Raw genomic sequence first — 21187 nt, 5'->3', positions numbered from 1 at the left:
GTCTTCTCCCTCAAAATATCCACCCATACAAGTAAGTGCACAGCTTTGATTCATTATGGGGTGGTTATGATTGTGAAATGGAGATGGGAATGCGGTTTAGGGAGGAATCTGGGATCTCCAACCAAGACTAGATGAGATGCTTAGGTGCTATTCACCTATTTCCGGTCTTTAGTTAGGGATGGGTACGGTGTTGTGCCGTTTATTGTGGGACGGATGGGTTGGTCTGCATGATGATGATGGGAGATGTAGATGGAGGTGGTATCTATCTATATCAGCACAGGGTTCGGGGTTCAGGGTTCAGGGTTCAGGGTTCAGGGTTCAGGGTTCAGGGTTCTTCATTTTAAGGGATGTATCTGGATGATATGATATCCACAGAGATGCCTCTCTAAGATGAGATGAGATGGATGTAAGTCTTGTAGGATAGAATTGGTAGCACTCATCCCAGATATCAATCAGCCATTCAATCAATAAATAAATCACAATCACCCCAAGAACCAGAATCGAGTCAACTGGGATCGACTCGGCTCGCCTCAACAGTCCACCGAATAATCTCCCCCTCATCAGCCAGGTTGTGTATACATACTACCATGCACGTACTAATGTCAGATACCGGCATGATACTTCAGCTCAGCTCCATTTCAACCAGGTCAGTTCAGTTCAGTGTAATCAGTTCCAACCAGCCAATATCGACGCATACAGCCAGAAGACCAACCAGATACACCAAAAAAAAAAGAAGAAATAAGAAAAAGTAAGGAAATATCCTGTCAATTCTATCCAGAGTCATCAGACCAGACCTCAACCACCAACCAACAAATCATAAAAACACCTAGCCTAGTCCTGTCTAAACGAATAGACTTGACCAGACTAGATGAGACCGGATCCCACCATAAAAATACATGGGTAAAGAACAAGATGGGAGAGAAAAAAAAGAGGAAGAAAAAATAGGCGGGAAAAGAAGAAGAGGAAGAAATACACTCCACCGTAACCCACACCGGGCTCACGACAGACAACCAAAACACTCAGCCACCCACACAACCAAGGCAAAAGAAAGAAAGAACTCAAGAAACCACCTTACATCCTAACCAAGGAAAGAAGAAAACAAAAAATAGAATAGATAACAGATAACACGTGCAGATGCAGCTGGGGGGCTCCTATCGGTGATATCAATCAATCAATGAATGTGAAATCAACTCAATCCGATCGGTCGGTCGGTCGAGATGAAATGGGCTTCCAATTGAGTTAGGTTGGGTTGGGTTGTCGCTCTGGGATCGGGGTGCTGATACCGTTCGAAGAAGCGGATCGAGGAAATTTGATGAATAGGATGGATAGGATGGCGCAGAGGGTAGTCGGGTCAGTCATAGCGGGCGCTGGGAATCAATCAGATCGTTAATATCGGTCGCGGGGGGGGGGGGGGGGGTCATTAAGGATGGATTTTGTTTTGGGTGATGGAATCGCGTGGGTCATATCGAGTCGCTAGGGAAGAAACAACAACGGGATCAATCGGATAGATGGGCTGGCTGCTGAAGGGCTCCGGGACTGACGAAGATAGAATAGGGCTTGGCGATAGGTTGGAATGGATGGATGGATATGGCGCTGGGGACGCTGCGTATCTAATGCGCGGATCCAAGGGGTGGATGCTGCGGTGATACGGGAAGATGTTTGCTGCACGGGTCGGTCGGATCGCGGGACGGTGGCGGGCCTGGGCTTGTTGCAAGGGTTCGGGTTGGGTATACGAAGTTGCTTTGCTGGGCTGGGCAGGGCGCGGTCTGGCTCGGGCTTGTCGCATATCGAACTGATAGAGGGGATGGATTAGGCGTCGCGGGCGTCCTTGTCCGCCTTGTAGTCGTTGGGGTTGGTGTTGCTCTCGGAATAGTTGTCTGCTACGACAGCTTCGGACACGGGGCCAGTGTACATCGTCTTGCCCTGGATGTACCAGTAGACGAGCGAGAAGAGCAGAACGGCGGCCAGGAACACGGAGGAGTAGTTCATCTGAGGATGGAGGGGAGGGCGTCAGCCAACGGGGCCATCGGGATAAGGGGTGGTACTTACGTTGTCGGGTGTCACTGGTCGCTCGGTGGGGAGCACGAAGATCACACTGACGAACAGCGTCCACAGGCAGGCCCAGACGTTCACGGCAGTGCCCAGGGCGCCGCCCATGTGCCACGGTCCGGGCTTGAACTTCCCGAAGACCAGCTTGCAGACGACCGGGATGCAGTAGCTGCAGTCCATGCAGATGGAGCACAGGGTGAAGACGGCGTCGACGGCGGTGTACGAACCCAGGGCGATCAGGTTGATGGCGATGCAGAAGAAGACGGAGATCCACACGGCGTACAGCGGGGTGCCGGAGCTGGACGACACCTTGCTCCAGACGTTGGAGAAGGGCAGCATCTGGTCACGCGAGAAGGCGAACACCGTGCGGCCGAGGGCCTGCATGGCCGTGAAGCACACGAACTTGATGATGATCAGGGCCGACACGGTGAAGAAGATGCCGCCGCCCTTGCCCAGGCTGTTGTAGAAGATCTGGGCCACGGGCTGGTCCATGGACGAGCTGAGGATGGCCTTGGGGTCGCCCATGCAGAAGCACAGCACGATGTTGAACAGGAAGCCCGCCACGTAGGTGAACAGCATCGCCAGCGAGATGGCCCAGGGCGCCTTGACCTCGGGGTTGCTGATCTCCTCGGTGATGTGGGCGGTGGCGTCGTAGTCGGTCATGGTCCAGCTGACGGAGAGGAAGCCGAACAGGAAGCTGAAGCCGATGGGCTTCCAGCCGGTGGTCGACTCGACGTGGGTGAAGACGTACGAGGCGTCGTGCTTGTCGTCCGTCAAGACCAGCAGGGCGATGGAGCAGGAGAGGAGGATCGCGACGTGGAAGATCACGTAGAACTTGGTCATCTTCTCCATCCAGTAGGTGGACAGCGAGTTCACCAGGCCGGTCAAGACGGTCAGCGCCGCCATGACGCCGACAGTCGTGCCGGTGGTGATCTCATAGTCGAAGCCGCGGCACATGGAGACGATGGCCAGCAGCATCTGCGCGGCGCCGTATTCAGAGGATGCAACACCGCAGATCTGCCCGAGCAGATTCAACCACCCCGTCACCCTGCGCGCGTCAATTCCCCGAGAGATTACGTTATATGTCTGGGGGGTGGCTTACCAGCTGATGGAAGGGACCCATTTCTGGGGCGCCAGTCTCGAGACGGTGAAGTACCTGGGATCGAAGGTCAGACCGTCGGTGTTGTCACGGCCAAGGAGGGAGCGACTCACAAACCACCCGAAGTTGGGTACGCAGACACCAGTTCCGCGACGGAACACTGCATCGACATCGCATCATCCCGTCAGCCATTCATCCTGCATGCCACTGCCAAGCCAGTGAGTGAGTGACCTACCGCAATGCACATGCACCCGAACCCGGAGATCAACCAACACCAGACGACCGCGCTGCTCCCGCCCGCCTCGAGCGGGTAGGACAGGGTGGTCATGACGGTGGAGAACAGGCCACTGATACTGACGGCGAACGAAAAGGTCGACAGGTACCCGAACTCGCGCTTGAAGACGGGCTTGTATCCAAACTCGGCGGCGAGCTGGGCGTCGGCCTGGTCGGAGGTGAGGCCGGTCTTCTCGAGATCGGCGGCATCGTGGGCAACGGCCGGATGCGCGGCGGCTTTGATGTCTGCCATGATTGGGGTTGTCGGATGTCAAGACGTTGAGGGAGAGAGAGAGAGAGAGAGAGGGAAGAGAAGGTGGGGGAGGTGAGATGAGGTCAGTGAAGAGAAAAAGAAAAAAAAAAACAGAGACGAATAAAGAAACAGGCAGAGTCTTTGTCTTAAAAGGAAAGGAAAAAAAAAAGATTTTCGCATGGTTGCAGGGCATTCGCGACGACTGTCGGCCTAAGATGATTGCGGTATAGTCTCACGAGGGCATGTGGTTGGCCTCGAGATAGACTCGTGTAGGTTGCCACTACGGGAGCATGATTCCTCTCCGGGAGGGATGGAAGGAGAACCCAGGGGATGCGGGCGGCGGGCCCACTGGATCGGGATGACATCCATTGTGAGTATCCGGGCTGTCACTTGCTGTCTACGAGTCTATCTATCTATCACCACTGACTGCACGGTAGCACTGGTCAGCAGTAACTATCTCTCTCTCTCTCTCTCTTTCAGCAGTGACAGCAGCACTATCATCCACGCGGGACACCTTTTCTACAGCCAGTTAGCCAGTGCGCCACTCGAACGCCGGCTCGCTAAAACCCCTGCTAAAAGCCGCTAAATCCTGCTCGATTCCCTGCCAGTCGATGTCGGTCGGATCCGTCCACGGCTCGCGTCGGCCACAGGCTCCTGGCTTGGTCTGTCCGGGGCGTGATTGGCCCGTGGGGTCAGCCACAACGCCACGTGGAACTTTCAGCCCCTCTGATGTCATGGCCTGGGCTGACTGAGTGGGCAGATTAATTAGTTAGTTACTTATTGACTGGAAGGGGGAAATGTGGGCGGTGGCTTGCCGAGATGAGGGCATCCACTTATCCCACTCTCCCCATGCCCCGTGAATTGAAACCCCATGAAACCCCATGAATCGCCAAGTGTCTGGCCCTGACTCTTTCACCACCGCCACCAAACAGCGGATGCAAGGAGCGGGCAGGATGCATGCATGGCCCCAGGTACTACAGTACTACTACAGTACTACTACTATCCATCTCCCCCCCTACTGCCCCTAACAGAGACACTACTGCACAATTGCCCCACTGGGCTTACATAACCCTTATCTCGCCCTCCCAGTGGCCAACAGCGGGGAAGACGCTCTGATTGGGCGCTGCGGTGGAGGGGGGCTTGGCTGCAGCTGTGGAAGGCTTGTCTCATGATAAGCAGGATACTTTACTGCTAGACTACTACCCCTACCCCAACAGTCCCTGATCCGGTAACTCTTTCCCCTCACATTCATCTCACATCATATCATATCATATCATATCACGCTTATCGCCATTCATCACCCAGATACGGAGGATTACTAGAACTAGACTAGGTAGGTAGAGACTCACCGGGACTGGAACTGGAACTGGCACTGGCACTGGCACTGGAACTGGAACTGGAACTGGAACTGGGATCCATCCCGTATCCCTTCCCTCCCTTCCCTCCCTCCCTTCCCTTCCCTTCCCGTCCCCTCACCCCACCCCACCCACCCTGACCTGGTCTGGTCTGGTCTGGCCTGCCCTGGCCTGCCCTGGCCTGGCAGGCTGGCACAGTGGAAAACACCACTCCATCCGGACGTCGCAAACCGGACTGACTACTGGTCAATATCTATCTATCTATCTATCTATCTATCTATCTATCTACCCATCGTTCGTTCCTGGCTGGCCTCTATCTAGAGTATCAGGACTCCGGACTGATCAGGCTCAGATCGGGGCGTGTGCTCAGACCTCGTGTCTGTTTGATTGGAGATTGTCGTGCATGATGTGGCCATAGCTATAGCTGTAGCTATAGCTTAGACCATTAAGGGTCTAGATGCGCTGCGCTGGAGTGCTGATACTGATAGGGCGAGTGATGAGTGATGGATGGCTGGGACAGACTGATAGGTTTATCAAGATCGAATCGGATGCCCACTTATCCACTATCGACCTATCTGATGAGGGTGATGACAGGTGGGAATTGGGGTTATCGGGACTGGGTTGGATTCTCTATCGCATGATCGCTCTGCCGAGGCTGTGGTTGAGGTTGACAGACGGCTCTGGATCTTGGTTCGGATGAGAGACTGTATCATCTTCAACTTCCAGATTGATGGGTGGTTTGACCTGGATTATACCGATTTGTTCCCAGTCTCGATGGATTCATCCAGTCTCGACGGATTCATTGAGTGTAGTCATCCGGGATGGAATGAACTGAGTTTCTTTCTAGGTGCAGTGCTGGACACTTATCTATCTATACCTTTCCCATCGATCAGATACGTTGATATCTAACCAAAAAGCCATTTAACCCCACTAACAGTAATAATCACAACAAACCAGCACAAAAACCACAAACGCCCCCACAACACCCCCAAACCAGCCCAACCCGTCCGCATCCTGCCCGTGCACCAGGACATTCATCCCAACCAGCCCCGTCAAGGTAGATTGTTAGGTCGGTGGGTTTGGGGGTGGTGGTATTATCAGGATTGGGGGTGGTGTTGGCGGAAAAAATGAAGCCCGTGTTCGAGCACGCACCCCAGTTAGGATCCTTGGCAAGGGCCTGGCACCGCTTGATGAACCCGTTCAGCACGTCGTATTTCCCGCTGAGCCGGCGGGTGAGCTGCGCGATGCTCTTGCGGAGGTGGTTGACTTGCGGGATGAGGGATGAGGGATGAGGGCTTTGATGTCGTCGCCGCGCGCGATCAAGACCTGGTCTTCGATGAGGTCGGCGGTTTGCTCGGTCGCGCGCATGTAGGGGGTGAAGATGTCGATTATGTCGTCGCTGGAGGATCGTTAGAGATTGATAGATAGAGGTGGAAGACTGGTTCTTAGGGTGGAAGAGGGGTGGATGAGGAAGGGAAGTGGAAAAAAAAAAGAGGACGTACATCAGAGCGTAGCAGATCCAGTCACTCGACACAGCCCTAACGGGATAATCCTGCGATCTGCGGATTCGCTCCCGAACGCGGGATACATGGGCGCAACCCGGTCGGGGAAAACGTGACCGTCGCGTTCTTGAACACCAGGATGTAGAAGCCTGCGGGGTCGGGGATCGATAGGGGTTGAGGTGATTCCTGCTCATTGTGTTCTCGCTCATAATCCCCCTGCTCGCTTTCTTCTTGCTCTGAGAGTATGGTCTGGAACGAGAGATCAGGTAGTAGTTCCGGAAGACTTCGAGCTTCCCGCGTGGCTCCCGCGTTGCGATGTCTTCTGCTGTGAGGTGAGCGGGGGGATGGACAGGGCCTGGCAGACGGTGCTGACGTCCTCTTCGGTGGCGTCGCGGATGTCGAGCCACCATGTGTCTGCTGATGCCGATCCCTTGGTGTCGAGCTGACTGGCTTGGTCGGTGAGAAGGCCAGGTCTTCCCAGGTGCAGGAGGTGGTGGGCTTCCTGCGTCTGGCTGGAGAAGTATTTCCTCGGGTGGCATTTTGGGAGGATTGCCAGAATAGTGCGACTCGAGAAGCAAGAAACAGAAATAAGCAAAGCGTGAAGAGCAAATATTCAGCCCATTCCAGACCCCCGGCCCTCCGACCAGGTCCCCCAAGCATACTAGTGGCAGCCCTGTAGGGCTGAGGAGCGGGCCTTGTCCTCCCGAACAGCCAATAACGGCGACGGCGATGGCACGACTGCTGCCGGACAGCCCCCTGGTTGGCCACTGCTGAGTCCACCTCGGAATGCCGGAAGACGACGAGCTCAGCACGATCGTCCGCTTCAGGCAGCACCATTTGCCCTGCTGCACGGCGCTAGACACCAAACCGCTGATACCGTTGGCGCCGGAGCCTTGGCCCGTCTGGCTCGGACGTATCCCGCGGATGACGATATCAGGCTGCCACCTTGGCCAGCGGGATATAACCTGGGGCACTTCAGTGATTTCTGCGCATTTTCTTTTCGGAGCATGGTGTCGCCTTTCAATTCAGAGATACCGAGGTCTTCCTGGCAGGGCTGTTCGTCAGACATTACCCGTAATCACCCACTGTGTCTCTCTGCTGGACAGGATTTGCGGATCAGTCACGATGACCGTATCCATCCTGTATGTAAGCCGGTGCGGTTCCTCAGGAGCTGACATCCTAGCTGACTCAACAGCTCGACTTTCACGGACGTGTGGAGATATGCCTGGTTCCTCGCGCTGCGTCCATTGGCCATCTTGATTCTGACCGGTGCCGTGGTTTCGGTCGCTCGATCGGGCTTGTCCATCTGCAGGGACATTCCGTCGATGGCCTATGAGCTGTAGGTACTTGGTTGATGCTTACTGGTTCTGGCTAACGAGGACAGATTTATGTGGTTTACGTCATAGGGCGGGTGTCGTTGATATCTGGTTGGTTTTGTCTGATGGGTTGTTGGATTGATGTTTGGAATTGGATTCTTGTTGGTGATCGGAGACGCTCGGCATAATGTTTCTTATTTCTTTCCTTTCTGAAGTAATGGACCATACTTATCTTTGTTGATCGATAAGCTATGAACATCGTGATGGGGGAGGGAAGATTTTGACCACTGGTAAAAGTACCATCTCCATCTTCTCTATCGTGTTCTAGTGTCTTGGTTCTCTGGGTTGGTTTGAGTTTCTGGGACAAGCTGTTTTGGCTGGTGTCGAGGGCTTTCGGGGCTGTAGTTATTCCATACTACTGAGAAAGCGTCACAATTTTATTCCATGTCTGTTATGACCTGTCCTATAGCCTGTTCTTGGTGAGACAGTCTTAGAATCTCATTCTTTATCCTTGATTCTGTGCCTGTGCATGGGATGAGCGTTGATGGTTGTAGATGGCTATGTACATTGCGAGGGTGTTCTGTAGTCGTTTTGATTTTCTACATTACTCTTGAACTTTTTTTTATTCCATTATTATTCTTACTATGTGGGACGGTAGGATCTGTTTCCTCCCTAGCACCGTCACCCATATATCTTGGAAATCACACTTGCGCTATGTGGGGAGATAAGTTACTTTAACCCTAAAATCTTATGTTAATCATGATATGATATTTCCTATCTTTCTCTTTTTTTTTTCTCTTTTTTTTTCTGTTTCTTCACATTTTCTTACTGTTTTTTCCTTTTCCCACTTTCTGTACTACATCTTCTTTCCCCCCCCTTTTTTCATTGTTTCTTCCTTTTTCTTTAAAAAAAAAAGTAGCATACTATTGGAATCTGACTGGCAGGATCAGTAGACGTCCTCGGTATAAGGTTCATGTTGCAACTCTGAATTATCTATAATTTGTAATTGTGTAAATGCATTATATCCATCGTACATCGGAGGGGAGATACCAGCCCATTCCACCACCTAGCCAACTCAGCCCAGCCCAGTCCAGCCGACAGTATCAACATCCAAGTATAGATCTATCCAATACACCACGCCACTCATCTATACACACCCTACCCCAGTTTACACTCTGCCCCAATTTACACTCGGCCCCAATTTACACTCTACCTCAACCCAATATAGTATATATATATATACCGCCTCATACCCACTCAATCCTTCAAAACCTCCCCCACAGCCTCCACCAACACCTCAAACGCCCGCCTCACGTACGCCTCCTCCGCCGCCGGATTCGCACTCACCACCCGAATGGCATAAACCCCCGCCACCACCGTCGACGTGATGAAGATCTCCCCCTTGGCATTCACCAGCTCATACACCTGCTTCGTCAGCTCGTTGCATGCCTCATCCGGCAGCGCCACCCGGACTCTCCCCTCTTCACCCTCCTCGACCTGCACCTCACCCTCCACGTCCTCCCGCTTCGCGTCCGGAGTCAATACCCGAAACACCGTCAGCCCAAACGCGGGCCGCGTGATGATCTGGAATAGATCGGGCCGTTCGCGCACTAACCCCGCGAAGGTCTCGCCCAGCCCGATTGTCTTGCGGATGTAGGCCTGCATCCCCGTGAGGCCGTAGCTTCGCATCACGAACCAGATCTTTAGTGCCCGGAAGCGCCGCCCCAGTGACATCGACCAGTTGCGGTAGTCGGTTACTTGGCCGCTGTCGGAGTAGGGGTTGCGCAGGTACGCTGGGGTGATGTCCAGGGCGGAGGTCAAGTCGTGACGGTTGCGGATGAAGAGGCAGCTGTATTGTTTCATCATTTGCATCGTTGGTTAGCATCAAAATCACAATCAAAACCAAACCCTGCGAAACAAAGGGAAAGGACCACCAACCTGGCATCAAAATTCACCAACAACCACTTATGCATATTGATATTGAAACTATCCACCCCCTCTCCAAACTCAGCCGCCAGCTCCCTCCACTCATCCAGCACCAGCGCGGCCCCAGCATACGCGGCATCAACATGCACCCAGATCCGCCGCCAATGTTCCTTCTCCGCCAACACGGCCTTGATCTCCCTGACGCGATCCACCGCACAGGTATTCGTGGTGCCCATGCCCAAGGTAACAAAGTACGGCACCAGCCTATCCCTATCACACTGCTCCAGCACCTCTCTCAGCCTCGGGCCCGTCATCTCCAGATTCTCCTCCAACGTCGCAGACACGCTTCGGAAGCGGGTGCCGGCCAGCAGCGCCGCCTTCGCCGTACTGCTATGGGCCTGGTTGCTCGCGACAGCGACCAACCTGGCCCGCAACTCCATCATCCGATCCTCATACTCCAACGTATCAGGCGCCAATCCCTCGGCCACCACCATCTCCGTGACCCGTCTCTCTCGCGCCGCGATCATCATCGTCGCGACCGTGTCACTCGCCGTCACCTGGATCACGCCCCCGCCTCTGTTCTCGCTCGTGCTCAGAAAGCACCCCGGCAGGGACAGCGCCTGGGCCAGCCAGTCCATCACGATCGTTTCGAGCTCCGTGCAGGCGGGCGAACACAGCCAGTTGAATGCCGGGGCGGTGAATGCCGCCGAGTACATCTCGCCGAGGATGCTGGGGTAGGTTACCCCCGCTGGGAAGAAGGCCATGAAGTTCGGGTGTTGCCAGTGCGTTAGCCCTGGCTTGATCTTGCTTTCGATGTCGCTGTGGATCGCGCTCCAGGGTTCCGGGTCCGTGGGCGGCGAGGAGGGAATCAGTGGGCGGAGGTATCCGGGGGGCACGGTGGGGAGGACGCGTTGGGTGGGGAGCGTGTCAAAGTAGGTTATTACTGTGGTTATGGGGAGGGGTTAGTGGGTGGGTTTTTTTTTTTAGGGAAGGCAATGGGGGTGGATGAGTGAGTAGACGTACTATCCTCAATACTCTCATGGGCGGCAGCCCTGAACTGCTGGCTGTCCATGCTGGCAGTGTATATAAATCTGCAAGAGTGCAAACTGGGACTGAATTGAACTGGATGAAGTGAACTGGATGAAGTGAAGTGAAGTGAATTGAGGACAGAGAAAAAGAGGGACCCGCCGCACTTTTATCGATAAGCTGGCCATTCCGTGTTCCGACGTCCAGTTCCGAGGCGTCGCCGACAGGGCGGGCGTGTCGACGGCCGCTAGGCTGGGTCGGGCGTAGTGTGATTATAGGTTGTATAGTAGAGAAATGAACTCTGGGACTATAGTCTGAGATTCTACTACTAAATTATAGTTAATAAGTTCATCTTAGTAATAATCCAGATATAGATATGTATTTCCTATGTATAAGTTATAACAAAAGTTGGAAATAAAACAAGATGATTCTGTTATACTTTTGATTCCAATTCAAGAAGACTATCTCCCCCTCCGCGCAGCTATAGTAGCCTCCACACCGACACACCACAAACATGTCACAACAACATCTGTTCTATATCGGAGCAAATCCAGCTAGACGCTATAAGCAAGCTAACCCAGCTACAGAAGGTTAAGCCCTGGAACCTCACTCACAAATTTATTATTATTGTCATTATGTGACTGACTGACTGAGCCAAGCTCCTCTAGTTAATAGGATAGGAGGTCAAGACTCAAGGGGGTGTCGGTTGAACCAACCAGGGGTGTGGGGGTGTTGCTTGAACCGTTACCTGGACCTATAATAATCCATCTATCCATGTACCCACCCATCTATATCCCCAATCCCAGCCCTACTCCCCAGAATCCGAATCTAAATCTAACCAGAAAGCAGAGTTTCCCTCCTACCGGCCCTCATTCTCATTCTCAATATCCACCTTCCACTCAGGAAACCTCCATCCCCATCTCCATCCATGCATCCATGCAGACAACACGGCATCTTCCGTTCCATTATCCATCTAGTATACATGATATATATATACCAACCAGGAACTCTCCTTCCCGTCAACAGCCCGCCATAGCACACCCATTCACAACACTCTGATCTGTCAAAACACACACACACACACACAAGCATATCTCCGACACGACATCCTCCGTCTCCATGCTATAGCGGAATTTACCTTCCCCCAACCCCCTCCCACCTCCCCCATCTTTCGGGGATCGCCTTATGTGTATGTATGTATGTGTATAATGAGAATGAGAAGACCAGGGAGGGAGTCTGGGCTATATAAGAGAGAAGAAGCCCGCCCACATCCCTGTAGATTTTTCGTTTGTATTTTCATTTTCATTTTTTTTTTCACATTTTTCAGATCCATAAAATCACTATCATCTAGATACAAGTACTAGTTACACACCAACCAGGGGGAAGGGGATCCATCAAATGGACCCCCGAAAACTGCACTTCGGCTTCAACCCCAACAAACTCCGCCGCCCGATGGCTCTGAACAACCTCAGCCCAGAAACCCAGCGGCACTACAGCCCGTACCTCGCGCACGACGACATGCTCTCCGTCGCAGACTCGGACAACTACCAGGACGAGGAGGAGCGCGAAGAAGGCGAGCCCAGCCCGGTGGTCGGGCTTCCGGTCGCGGGCCGCGACCTGCTGGACCGGCGCCGCCACTCCGGCCACAACTACGTGTTGGCGCCGCGCGGCCGCGTGATCATCAAGGTCGAGGGCTTCAACCCGAATATCACCGTGCGGGCATCCGTGCGCACCCTCCGGCGGACGTCTGTGCTGTTCCACGAAATCCTGCCGGATGATCCCCGGCTTGTCGAGCAGGGCGGGAGCGTGGAGTACCAGGCCGAGGGATTCAACCCCGTCGCGGTGCTGATGGTCCTGCGGGCCGCGCATGGGCTGTCGACCGCGCTTCCGGCCCGATGCCCGAAGATTCCGCTGGAGTTGCTGTTCAATATCGCGCATGTGGTGGACCATTTCGGATTCTTTGAGGGGGTGCGCAATGCGGCGCCGACGTGGATGACGGCTGTGCGGCCGGTGCAGCCCTCGCCGGGGGATCAGCGCATCGTGGATTGGGTGTTGTGTGTGCTGTTTGCGTTTCGGCTGACTAGCGATTACATGGCTGCGACGAGGCAGTTGGTGCTGGAGCGGACGGCGACGGTCGCGCCGGAGGGGGCGTATTCGCCCGCCGCGGTGTATCGTCGGATCGAGAGCGATCGGGAGGCGATCATGCACGCGTTGCGCGGGGCGGTCAGGGACCAGATTCGGGATATTAGGTACCAGGCGCATGAGGAGGCGCCGGGCATGTGTCCCTGTCGCTTGTTGCGGGATTGGAGAAGGCTGTTGGGGTGGATGCGATATCCCAAGAAGAACCTCCTCTCGCCGGGGTTGGTGTTTGAAATGATTCATCGCCGGCTGGGCAGTTATGCGGCCATGTCGGGGCCGTGGAGCACCGTGTGTGACAAAGGCCTCCTCCATAAGGGGTTCAGGCGCAAGGTCAATGGCATTGTCGGCAGCTATAGTGGCATCTTCCCGGATGGTGATAATGCCGCTAGAACCAGGCCTGAGCGGTTGGCGGGCTTCCGCTTCATCTTCCGCTTCGCTGGCTGGCCCTACCCGCCGGCTGGGATTGACACTTATCCCGACCATAGGTGGTGGGTGACGTGCAGTATTCGGCCGGGACCCTTGATTGACTTTTCTGATGATGATGATGATGATGATGATGACTGATGGCGTGCGTGGTGAACGCCGTTGGGAGGATCGGAAGCAACGGGATGAGAGTAGTTTTGGTGGATTTGGGTTAGGGTTAGGCAGTCCAATGGTATCGTTTGCTTCCCCGCACTTCGTCTCCTCGTATCCCTCGTAAGCCGTCGTCGTAGCCGTAGCTTCCTTCACCTTCCCCCTCCATCATACCCCTAGACAAAAAGGTATCTCAATAACCTTCTCGCCAGGAAATTCCTGTCCTCCATTCAAGTCACCTAGCATGCCTCTCGCCCGCGCAACCATCAACAACACCATCCTCGCGGAATCCCCCACCTGGGAGACCGTCGAGGGCAACATCTATGTAAGCCCCAGAACCCCACCCCCCCGTAGATCCGCTGAGTCTAACAGTCCAGTTCCCTCCCTCGGCAATCTTGAACGAGTCGCTCTTCGTGCCGACCGATCTATCGACCTATTGTCCGTGGAAGGGGAATGCGTCGTATTATTCCATCGTTCTTGGGGGTCTGTTTCGCTCCGTCACTCCGTCACTCCGGTTTCCTCCGGTGGGATGTATAGTATATGATGCTAATGCGAGAACCAGATAAGACGGTCGCGAACGCGGCGTGGTATTATGCCACCCCGTTTGAGGCGGCAGCCAATATCAAGGATCATGTGGCTTTCTGTATGTTGTCTTCGCTTGGAGGTTGCCTTGCTGTGATGTAGGCTGATTGATGGGTGATAGATACTGATAAGGTTGAAGTCAAGGTGGAGTGAGCTTTTCGGAAGGTCGTACGTTAGCTGAATAACATGAAGGCTATACCTTGTGTATCACTTACCTATCACGTAGGACACCGTATTATCAACAGCTCAACCATGAAAACCCGGCTCCGTCAGCTCATTCAGCAAGTCCGTCCAATCCGTGCTCTCCAGGGCAAGCTCATTCCCGGTATCGAGCAGCTCGGAAAAAATGTCCTCTAGCTGTCTATCCCCGGCCACGGTATATGGATCCGGGGCAGTGAATCGCTCTGCGTCCTCACATAAATCTATCGTAGCCGGGTGATCTGGTCCCGGAACACCACCCGTCTCAACTCCACTATCAGATAGATGCCCATCCGGATGCTTCCCGCTTTTCCAATGCCTCTGCAGAACACCCATCATCGCCGTGATCCCCTGTTTCACCAGCGAAGACGACTCCTGCGCCTTGTTCATCATGCGACACGCATCCAGCACCTCCTCTTTCCGCTTCTCCGCCAGGATATCATCCCAGTTGAAGCATATATCCAGCAACAAGATCACCGCAGCCATGAAGACATGGTGCATGACAGACCACACCACCGAGTTGGGTGGCGTGTGGCTCGGCCCGCTGCCGTCCATGATCCGCTTTATCTCCAGTACCTTGCGCGCGGACTGCAGGCAGATGACGTGGGAATACGAGTAGGCGGGTTCTCGGGCCCCTCGGATGAAGAAGTCGCGGTGTAGGCGGCACAGTCGTGAGAAGTAGCCCTGTTGCAGCAGACAGCCTTGCCAGGCGATGGTTGGGCGCGCTTCGTACAGGGATGCGAATCGTCGTCGAGAGGTCGGGTCGAGACGGAAGAATTCCGGGATTGAGGCCTGGCCTTGGTGGAATTTGCGGTCCAGGGAGAGGATCTTGTCGTAGCTGACTTCTAACCCGTGAAGGTGTTCGTGGGAGGTCGCGTCGACGACTTCCCGGCAGATCAAAGATAGTTTGAGACGCTGGAGCGCGAAAGACATATCTGTTGGTGTTGATTCTGGCTGCGATACTGTCCCGAGTGCGGCGTCGTCGACGTTTGAGGGTTGGTTGACGTTCATCTGATCCGGATGGATCTGATACGTCCACTCCTGCGGGCCTGTCAGGAAGCCCACCAGCCTTGGATAATGTCAGTTACGCTCGGAGCAGATTCCGGGACCGCTCACCAATCGTAAGATACCAGATCCCACCACAGCCGTCTCCTCGGCTCCAACTCAGTCTCATCCTGCGGGCCCGCGTCCCGCAGCCGGGGCGAGTCAATGCAATGAAGCATAAGATTCTTCGCCTGGCTGACCAACGCACCGTGCGTAAACAGGCTACTCACGGATGGCGGAATATTCCAGTTCGAGAGATTGTGCACCACAACCAAGGTAGCCTGCAGGCCTTCCAGCGTGGGAGAAGCCGGGTAGTGGCTCTGGATCAGCGCAGCGCCAGTCAAGAACGAGAACTCCCGGCTGCATGCTTCCGCATCTACGGACGATTCCAGGGACAGCTGCAGGTACAGCGAGCTGGCCAGGATACTGAACAGCAGGGCCAGATGGTTCAAGTCGACGGATGAGCCGGTGTCCACACACCGGTAGATGCCGTTGATCTGCTCCTCGACCCGCTGCGGGATCAAGATGTGGTACTGGTATTCCACGTAGCGGTGGTAGTAGCGGAAGAGCTCGAGGGTCTCGGTCTTGGTGGGCAGGAAGGAGGTCAGCCCGACCGTTGCTGGGTTTTCGCTCGTGGCGGATTTGTTCATGTACGGTCTGGAGAGCAGCGCCGCCGAGGGGGCGGCTTGATCGGGGGTTCGTCCGCCCCCAGACTCGGTCATCTCGTCGCGCAGCCATTTCGGGGTCGCTGCTGCGACGCGGTCGGCCATGTGGATGTTCTCCAGCCAGTCGGCTGTGAGGACGGATTCTCTGTTGCGCGACTGGCCTGCGGGCTGGGAAGGGACGCGATCTCTTCTGTCGACAGAGCTGTCCACCGAACCATGCTGGAGAGGTGCAGCTGGACCTTGAAATGGAGCAGGAGACCCAGTCCTCGGACCAGGTCTCTCATAACTGCAGGGCAACCGCCGCGCCAAGCAGCTATTACAGGGCTGCTGGCGGTCGCATTTGATCTTCTTGGTGCGACATGAGTCGCACGAAACGGGATCCTGCCTGGGAGGGCGTTTGGAAGCGTTGGGGAGCGGCGTGGCCTTTCGCTTCATCGTTGGGGAGCGGAAGAAGGAAGAACACTGACTGACACTGACAGTGAACTGACAGTGAAGTAGTGATTGACAGCCACGCGAGGGAACAATTCCGAGTTCCGCGGGGTGCCTGAAGGTGCCTGAGGCCCGGAAGATCACGTGTATGTGTTTTCTCGTTCTCGATAAAATCAGTCAAGAAACTGTACTAGCAGACACAGCGAGAAAGACTATCGAAGAGAAGCATTAGGCCTGTGTTGTGCCAGAATCTCATCGTGGATGACTCGCTTTGCTCCCTCGGAGGCTCCGCGGATGGTCCGCGGAGATTAACAGCCATGCAGATAGTAGATGCAGGATGGCGCGCTAGTAAGTGGCATGGCCATCATCTGGATATATACTACCAATTTATCAACCTTCAATCTGTGTATGTGGGTTTGTAGGGTGAGGATTCCTATTCGGATTTTTAATTTTTAATTTTTAATTTTTTTTTCTTTGTGCGCAGTTTCAAGTTCATAATGTTTAGGTAGAAAGGAGAAATTCGGGGGATGGCGGGTTATATATACCCAAAGACGGTGGATTCATGATTAACAACACTAAGACTAGGCCCAGTGACCACACTTTCCACTAGGTAGCCATCACTCATACTCATCACTGAAACCTCAAGCGCAGTGTCCTAAAGCAACACATGTATCCCCCCCAGCTTTCAACCGCCCACACCCGCCTAACCACAAACCCCGTCTGGGATGGCCGTGCTCCCCACCCGTCTCCTTCGACTATACGCCGCTCCCAGCCCCAACCCGCGCTTCGCAAATCCCTTCCAGATCTCACACTGGTTCTCACCGCCCGTGAGACAGGAATCGGCGTCGAGGATGGCATCTCTTGCTTGGATGAAGTTCGGGTTGCATGGTTGACTATTATCATCAGCCTGATTGATCCTTCTGAAAGATGCACTGCGGTAGAAAAAAAGAGGCAGAAGAACAAATGAAGGGAGCGAGAAAGAGAGAAACAAAGCAGAAACGTACAACGCCATCCCATCCATCACCAACTTCATCGCCAAATACTTCCCGTCCGTCGGCACGCCATGCCTTATCTCCGGCTTCGGCCCATCATTCTTGCCATGCTTATCGATCAGATTCCACAACACCTCATACAGCATCGTCGCCCAGACGGTGCCGATCGCGTGGACGCCATTCTGGTTGTTAACGCTGGTGTAGTTGAGCGGGTTTTGCGCGAACGAGGTCGAGTACGGGTACTTGCGGACGCCGCCGTCGTCGTTGTACGACCACGAGCCGACGGCGTAGGATTTTGTTCGCGTGTCGTTGGGCTTGAGCCGGATGGCCGTCGCCATGAAGTCGCCCCAGCCTTCGCCCATGCCCCCGGATTCGAGCGCATTGAGGCAGCCCGAGTTTAGAGGGCCGCCGGTGAGGCGTGTGGATACTGGGTTGGTTGGTTAGCGGGGTGGATGTGACGTGAGGGGAGGGGGAACTCACGGCCGTGGGTGTATTCGTGGATGACAATGCCCGCGTCGAAGCTGCCGTCGCGCGGTGGAGTGGATTCGGTCCAGATGTACATGCGCATGCGGGCCGGGAAGCCGTCGGGGGGAGAGGCGAAGTTGGCGTTGCTGGTCCCGGATCCATCTTGGGCATTGAGGATCACGTAGTCGTGTCCTTGGCCGCCGTGGTTGCCGTTGTTGAACTCGAAGTTGCCGGCGGCTTCGTTGAAGCCCAGGGTATATAGGAGGTCGTGGTAGATGTTGGCGGTGTAGAAGAGCTGGACGATGGAGGCGTTGATGTAGGATGCTGGGGTGGTTGTGTTCTGCGAGTATGGGTACTGGAAGTTAAGGCTGGCCTCCGATGGGCGTTGGTTGAAGAGATACTCGCCGCCCCCGTTGGGATTCCACTGCGCGATGGCGTTGTTGCCGCGGGTGGTGGTGTAGTTGCTTCGTCCGTCGCCGATCCACGTGTATTCGGACGAAGTCTGGTCCCACGGGTTGGACACGATGGTGCGATGCCCGTCACTGGGGTCGTTGATACCCCAGGGGCTGTTTCTGTTAGCTGGGTTGGATAGCTGGGATGTTACCTACTATACTTGGTATGTTGCTTCTGCCACATAGTCGACCACTCCATGGATCTCGGTAGTTGTGGTATCTACATACGTCAGTAGCCAGTGCTCGTCGACATCCGTTTCGATCCTCCAAGTCAAAGCGAGGCTCTGGTCAAGCCTGACAAAGTACACCAGTTTGGCGTTTGGATCGGACACTGCTCCCGACGTCCCTCTGAAGGTGTAGGAGGCGCGCGCGTCAGTAGCCTGTGCGGAAGCATTGCTGATGAGAATTGGAAGTTGTAGAGCATCCCGTGCTCCTCTGAGGGCAGCTACTGGATCCATGGTCTTCCCTTCGAGCGGATCGCCCTGCGGCATGGCTCCTGTGAAGAATGAGTTGCCATAGGAGAAGATCTTGCCGTCTTCTCCAACCTGGAGACATCAGCGCTGGACCGAAAAGGTGATGGGACCATACATTGACGTTGAAGTCCGCGTTGTCAATGTCGATACCATGAACGGTCTGACGGAAATACACATGGGCGACGCCGTTGTCGCCAACGTAGTGGTCGTCGACAAGACGAAAGGTTGCACCGGGAACGGTCCCCTGGACTAGCCGCATCGCGATATCAAGGTAGCTTTCCTCCGCGAAGGTGGGAATGGACGAGTTCCCGTGAGCCACATCGAGCGAACTGATGTACTCGGCATTGGCAGTCAAGCGAAGGGTATTCAGATCAACGGCTGGTCGATCTGGAGCTGACTGGGGCGTAGGATACGCAAGGATAGCCAAAGGCAGGGCCACGGCCCCGAGTACTAGAAACTGCATTGTCGAGGCGATGATATTCGGGAAGACCTCCATGCTGTAGAGACCGCCGTTTATATGCCGCAGTCCGCAGCAGATGCATCACCTGCTCAGCTCCTGGCTTCGAGCGTGCTGCTCAAGGCAAGGCGGTTGTCCAACATTACTGTTGCCAGCCGATAGAAGTGTGCGACTCTTTAGTTACCGATGCCCTGGCAGCCGTCGTGTTGTGTTTCACACATGGTCTATAAGGTCATAGTGCTCCAGATAGATTGCTGCCTGTGTGATGCAAAAAAAAAAAAAGATCAAGGGATGGCTGTGCGATAGAAGAAGACTGCGGTAGGGAATGGTGTGGTACAAACCATCTGGAGATGGAATTATTCGGTAGGATTTAGTAGTATTCAGGAGCTGTCGGGCTGTCATGAGTGCGGTTGTCAGAAAGGGCGTGTCATACAGACGGTGCCGTGCTTGACCTCGTGCAATGCTGCATATGAAGCACACTACAAGTATGCTACCGGGATGTCCGCCATCCACCTGGTGCACTGAACGCCGATCCCACGTATTCATGAGTACCGATGGAGCACACTAGGACAGGATAAAGGTGAAGGGATTCTTGGTATGTATTGTGGTATCTAAGTCTATATCTTCGACTCATCCAGCTTCCGCGCCCGATCCTTTGCAATATCACACATCGCCTGTCCCGTCAGCAGAGTTCAACACCAGCACGAGCCACTCACCTGGATAATCTCCTCCACCTCCTGATCGGCATCCCCCCTGTCAATCCGGCGACGCATCTCGCCCATAATCACCTCTCTGTTTCTGCCGTTGACGAAGGTCCTGGCGAAAATAAGCTCCGACCGACCATCCACGCGAACCACTTACACGAAGCGCAGTCCCGGGAACTTGTCCTCGTATTCAGCGTTCAACCCCTTCAGCTTCTCCGCCTGCTCAGCCGCTCCGGTGTTCAGATTCGCCTGCTCCTTCTTACTCAGCTCGCTCAGATGCTCCGTCGGGGCGCCCTTGGGCTGTCCGAGGCGGGGATGCGACCCCAGGATGCCGACGAGGATATCGTGATCGGTGGAGGAGTTGGCGGCGGAGAGGGCGGACATGCGGCCGCCAACGGCGTCGATCAAGCTGGAGTAGGAGGCGAACTCCTGGTTGGCAAGGACAGGGGCCATGAGAGTGTGCAGCTCGGGGGAGGACTCGAAGAGGGTGTCGAGGACGCGGAACTGCTGGTCCTGGGGGAGTGACGTCAGAGACGATGGCGGGGGGAGGGCGGACATGGCTTCGGTTGATTTGAGGTGGGTTGAGGTTCTTCTTGCGTTGCAGGGAAACTGCCAGGAAGGTGTTGGAAGTCAGTCTCAGTCTGGAGATTCTGGTCGGACTGGCGCAGGATATATGCGCGGGCGATGTCCCCGCATCGGCCGCCTCCGAGCCACGCCGCGGCGACCTCCCGATGCGGTCGGTCACTCGGAGAAGCAAGATGGACAAACACGACGGCTAGCTATCGAAGGTCTTTGCAACTGCCTCCCGAAGGGTCATATCCGTAAAGTGCGGACTGAAGGGGATGCCATGGTGTGTGTCCACTGTCAGATGGTGGAATGCAGGGGGATCTAGACCAGGCCGGAGGGAAATCCGGGGCGGAGCAGAAAACGGAAATGTCAGGTGTCTGTCTGTCTCTCTCAGGCAGCAAGGGAGGAGTGACAAGTGACAAGTGACAATACCCGATACGGTCCGGTCAGGTACGGGGTACTGGAGTGTGCCTTGCGTGTGTTCCTTGAGTACAGCGCCTGCTGTGTGACAGTCAGTCAGTCAGTCAGTCAGTCAGTCAGTACTAGTATCTAGTCAGGACCTGCAGCAGGAGATAAAAAAAAAAGGGCAATGGCATGACTGAGTAGTTGGTGGTAGTAAGTAGCAAGATAGTCCCTAACAGGTCATCT

At 54.7% G+C, this 21187-nt stretch overlaps 11 protein-coding genes across 11 annotated transcripts; 4 read left to right on the top strand and 7 right to left on the bottom strand.

Annotated features, from left to right (window-relative positions):
* Window positions 1–1251: 1251 nt before the first annotated feature.
* On the bottom strand, window positions 1252–1891 carry BO70DRAFT_232073 (uncharacterized protein). The gene has a single exon (XM_025538794.1). The coding sequence runs from the start codon at window positions 1784–1786 to the stop codon at window positions 1421–1423; it is 366 nt and encodes a 121-aa protein (XP_025400334.1). The 5' UTR covers window positions 1787–1891; the 3' UTR covers window positions 1252–1420.
* On the bottom strand, window positions 1417–3737 carry BO70DRAFT_428571 (amino acid transporter). Its single transcript, XM_025547991.1, has 5 exons — window positions 3384–3737; window positions 3262–3308; window positions 3152–3205; window positions 2050–3097; window positions 1417–1989 (listed from the first exon to the last, which is right to left on the bottom strand). Exons 1-5 carry the CDS (start codon window positions 3672–3674, stop codon window positions 1810–1812), a joined length of 1620 nt encoding a protein of 539 aa, XP_025400333.1. The 5' UTR covers window positions 3675–3737; the 3' UTR covers window positions 1417–1809.
* Window positions 3738–5236: 1499 nt separating this feature from the next.
* On the top strand, window positions 5237–5923 carry BO70DRAFT_361381 (uncharacterized protein). Its single transcript, XM_025543024.1, has one exon. The coding sequence runs from the start codon at window positions 5487–5489 to the stop codon at window positions 5727–5729; it is 243 nt and encodes an 80-aa protein (XP_025400332.1). The 5' UTR covers window positions 5237–5486; the 3' UTR covers window positions 5730–5923.
* A 64-nt stretch (window positions 5924–5987) lies between these two features.
* BO70DRAFT_361380 (uncharacterized protein) lies at window positions 5988–6859 on the bottom strand. The gene is made up of 2 exons (XM_025543023.1): window positions 6532–6859; window positions 5988–6428 (listed from the first exon to the last, which is right to left on the bottom strand). Exons 1-2 carry the CDS (start codon window positions 6723–6725, stop codon window positions 6230–6232), a joined length of 393 nt encoding a protein of 130 aa, XP_025400331.1. The 5' UTR covers window positions 6726–6859; the 3' UTR covers window positions 5988–6229.
* A 797-nt stretch (window positions 6860–7656) lies between these two features.
* BO70DRAFT_428568 (uncharacterized protein) lies at window positions 7657–8225 on the top strand (the record flags this gene model as incomplete). Its single annotated transcript, XM_025547990.1, has 3 exons — window positions 7657–7673; window positions 7727–7870; window positions 7916–8225. 3 exons carry the CDS (start codon window positions 7657–7659, stop codon window positions 7935–7937), a joined length of 183 nt encoding a protein of 60 aa, XP_025400330.1. The 3' UTR covers window positions 7938–8225.
* A 651-nt stretch (window positions 8226–8876) lies between these two features.
* On the bottom strand, window positions 8877–10910 carry BO70DRAFT_335101 (putative aromatic-L-amino-acid decarboxylase). Its single transcript, XM_025541046.1, has 3 exons — window positions 10797–10910; window positions 9786–10716; window positions 8877–9696 (listed from the first exon to the last, which is right to left on the bottom strand). The coding sequence occupies exons 1-3, from the start codon at window positions 10843–10845 to the stop codon at window positions 9105–9107; spliced, it is 1572 nt and encodes a 523-aa protein (XP_025400329.1). The 5' UTR covers window positions 10846–10910; the 3' UTR covers window positions 8877–9104.
* Window positions 10911–12197: 1287 nt separating this feature from the next.
* On the top strand, window positions 12198–13502 carry BO70DRAFT_395662 (uncharacterized protein; the record flags this gene model as incomplete). The annotated part of the gene is made up of 1 exon (XM_025546553.1): window positions 12198–13502. The coding sequence occupies one exon, from the start codon at window positions 12198–12200 to the stop codon at window positions 13500–13502; it is 1305 nt and encodes a 434-aa protein (XP_025400328.1).
* Window positions 13503–13656: 154 nt separating this feature from the next.
* On the top strand, window positions 13657–14300 carry BO70DRAFT_361375 (DUF427 domain-containing protein). The gene is made up of 4 exons (XM_025543022.1): window positions 13657–13836; window positions 13889–13994; window positions 14074–14154; window positions 14215–14300. The coding sequence occupies exons 1-4, from the start codon at window positions 13756–13758 to the stop codon at window positions 14244–14246; spliced, it is 300 nt and encodes a 99-aa protein (XP_025400327.1). The 5' UTR covers window positions 13657–13755; the 3' UTR covers window positions 14247–14300.
* Window positions 14301–14305: 5 nt separating this feature from the next.
* BO70DRAFT_424261 (Zn(II)2Cys6 transcription factor) lies at window positions 14306–16444 on the bottom strand. The gene is made up of 2 exons (XM_025547615.1): window positions 15408–16444; window positions 14306–15360 (listed from the first exon to the last, which is right to left on the bottom strand). The coding sequence occupies exons 1-2, from the start codon at window positions 16433–16435 to the stop codon at window positions 14340–14342; spliced, it is 2049 nt and encodes a 682-aa protein (XP_025400326.1). The 5' UTR covers window positions 16436–16444; the 3' UTR covers window positions 14306–14339.
* Window positions 16445–17132: 688 nt separating this feature from the next.
* Window positions 17133–19274, bottom strand: BO70DRAFT_335091 (extracellular metalloproteinase; the record flags this gene model as incomplete). The annotated part of the gene is made up of 5 exons (XM_025541045.1): window positions 17133–17322; window positions 17434–17848; window positions 17902–18452; window positions 18495–18883; window positions 18927–19274. The coding sequence occupies 5 exons, from the start codon at window positions 19272–19274 to the stop codon at window positions 17133–17135; spliced, it is 1893 nt and encodes a 630-aa protein (XP_025400325.1).
* A 611-nt stretch (window positions 19275–19885) lies between these two features.
* BO70DRAFT_370528 (2-oxo-4-hydroxy-4-carboxy-5-ureidoimidazoline decarboxylase) lies at window positions 19886–20530 on the bottom strand (the record flags this gene model as incomplete). The annotated part of the gene is made up of 3 exons (XM_025544744.1): window positions 19886–19942; window positions 19985–20084; window positions 20130–20530. The coding sequence occupies 3 exons, from the start codon at window positions 20528–20530 to the stop codon at window positions 19886–19888; spliced, it is 558 nt and encodes a 185-aa protein (XP_025400324.1).
* Between the last annotated feature and the right edge of the window lie 657 nt (window positions 20531–21187).

Source organism: Aspergillus heteromorphus, assembly GCF_003184545.1.
Source record: "Aspergillus heteromorphus CBS 117.55 chromosome Unknown BO70scaffold_9, whole genome shotgun sequence".
Classification (NCBI taxonomy): domain Eukaryota; kingdom Fungi; phylum Ascomycota; class Eurotiomycetes; order Eurotiales; family Aspergillaceae; genus Aspergillus; species Aspergillus heteromorphus.
Note: the sequence above shows the minus strand (reverse complement) of the source record. Positions and strands in the feature narration are given on the sequence as shown.

Coding starts and splice junctions, on each gene's coding strand:
- BO70DRAFT_232073 (XM_025538794.1), bottom strand. CDS start 1,786: ATGCGACAAGCCCGAGCCAGACCGCGCCCTGCCCAGCCCAGCAAAGCA.
- BO70DRAFT_428571 (XM_025547991.1), bottom strand. CDS start 3,674: ATGGCAGACATCAAAGCCGCCGCGCATCCGGCCGTTGCCCACGATGCC. Junction 3,309..3,383: donor TCGGGTGCATGTGCATTGCG/GTAGGTCACTCA, acceptor ATGTCGATGCAG/TGTTCCGTCGCGGAACTGGT. Junction 3,098..3,151: donor TGGGTCCCTTCCATCAGCTG/GTAAGCCACCCC, acceptor TGACGCGCGCAG/GGTGACGGGGTGGTTGAATC.
- BO70DRAFT_361381 (XM_025543024.1), top strand. CDS start 5,487: ATGCGCTGCGCTGGAGTGCTGATACTGATAGGGCGAGTGATGAGTGAT.
- BO70DRAFT_361380 (XM_025543023.1), bottom strand. CDS start 6,725: ATGAGCAGGAATCACCTCAACCCCTATCGATCCCCGACCCCGCAGGCT. Junction 6,429..6,531: donor TGGATCTGCTACGCTCTGAT/GTACGTCCTCTT, acceptor ACGATCCTCCAG/CGACGACATAATCGACATCT.
- BO70DRAFT_335101 (XM_025541046.1), bottom strand. CDS start 10,845: ATGGACAGCCAGCAGTTCAGGGCTGCCGCCCATGAGAGTATTGAGGAT. Junction 10,717..10,796: donor CCATGAGAGTATTGAGGATA/GTACGTCTACTC, acceptor CCATAACCACAG/TAATAACCTACTTTGACACG. Junction 9,697..9,785: donor TTGGTGAATTTTGATGCCAG/GTTGGTGGTCCT, acceptor GAAACAATACAG/CTGCCTCTTCATCCGCAACC.
- BO70DRAFT_361375 (XM_025543022.1), top strand. CDS start 13,756: ATGCCTCTCGCCCGCGCAACCATCAACAACACCATCCTCGCGGAATCC. Junction 13,837..13,888: donor CCGTCGAGGGCAACATCTAT/GTAAGCCCCAGA, acceptor CTAACAGTCCAG/TTCCCTCCCTCGGCAATCTT. Junction 13,995..14,073: donor TTATTCCATCGTTCTTGGGG/GTCTGTTTCGCT, acceptor TGCGAGAACCAG/ATAAGACGGTCGCGAACGCG.
- BO70DRAFT_424261 (XM_025547615.1), bottom strand. CDS start 16,435: ATGAAGCGAAAGGCCACGCCGCTCCCCAACGCTTCCAAACGCCCTCCC. Junction 15,361..15,407: donor GATCTGGTATCTTACGATTG/GTGAGCGGTCCC, acceptor ACATTATCCAAG/GCTGGTGGGCTTCCTGACAG.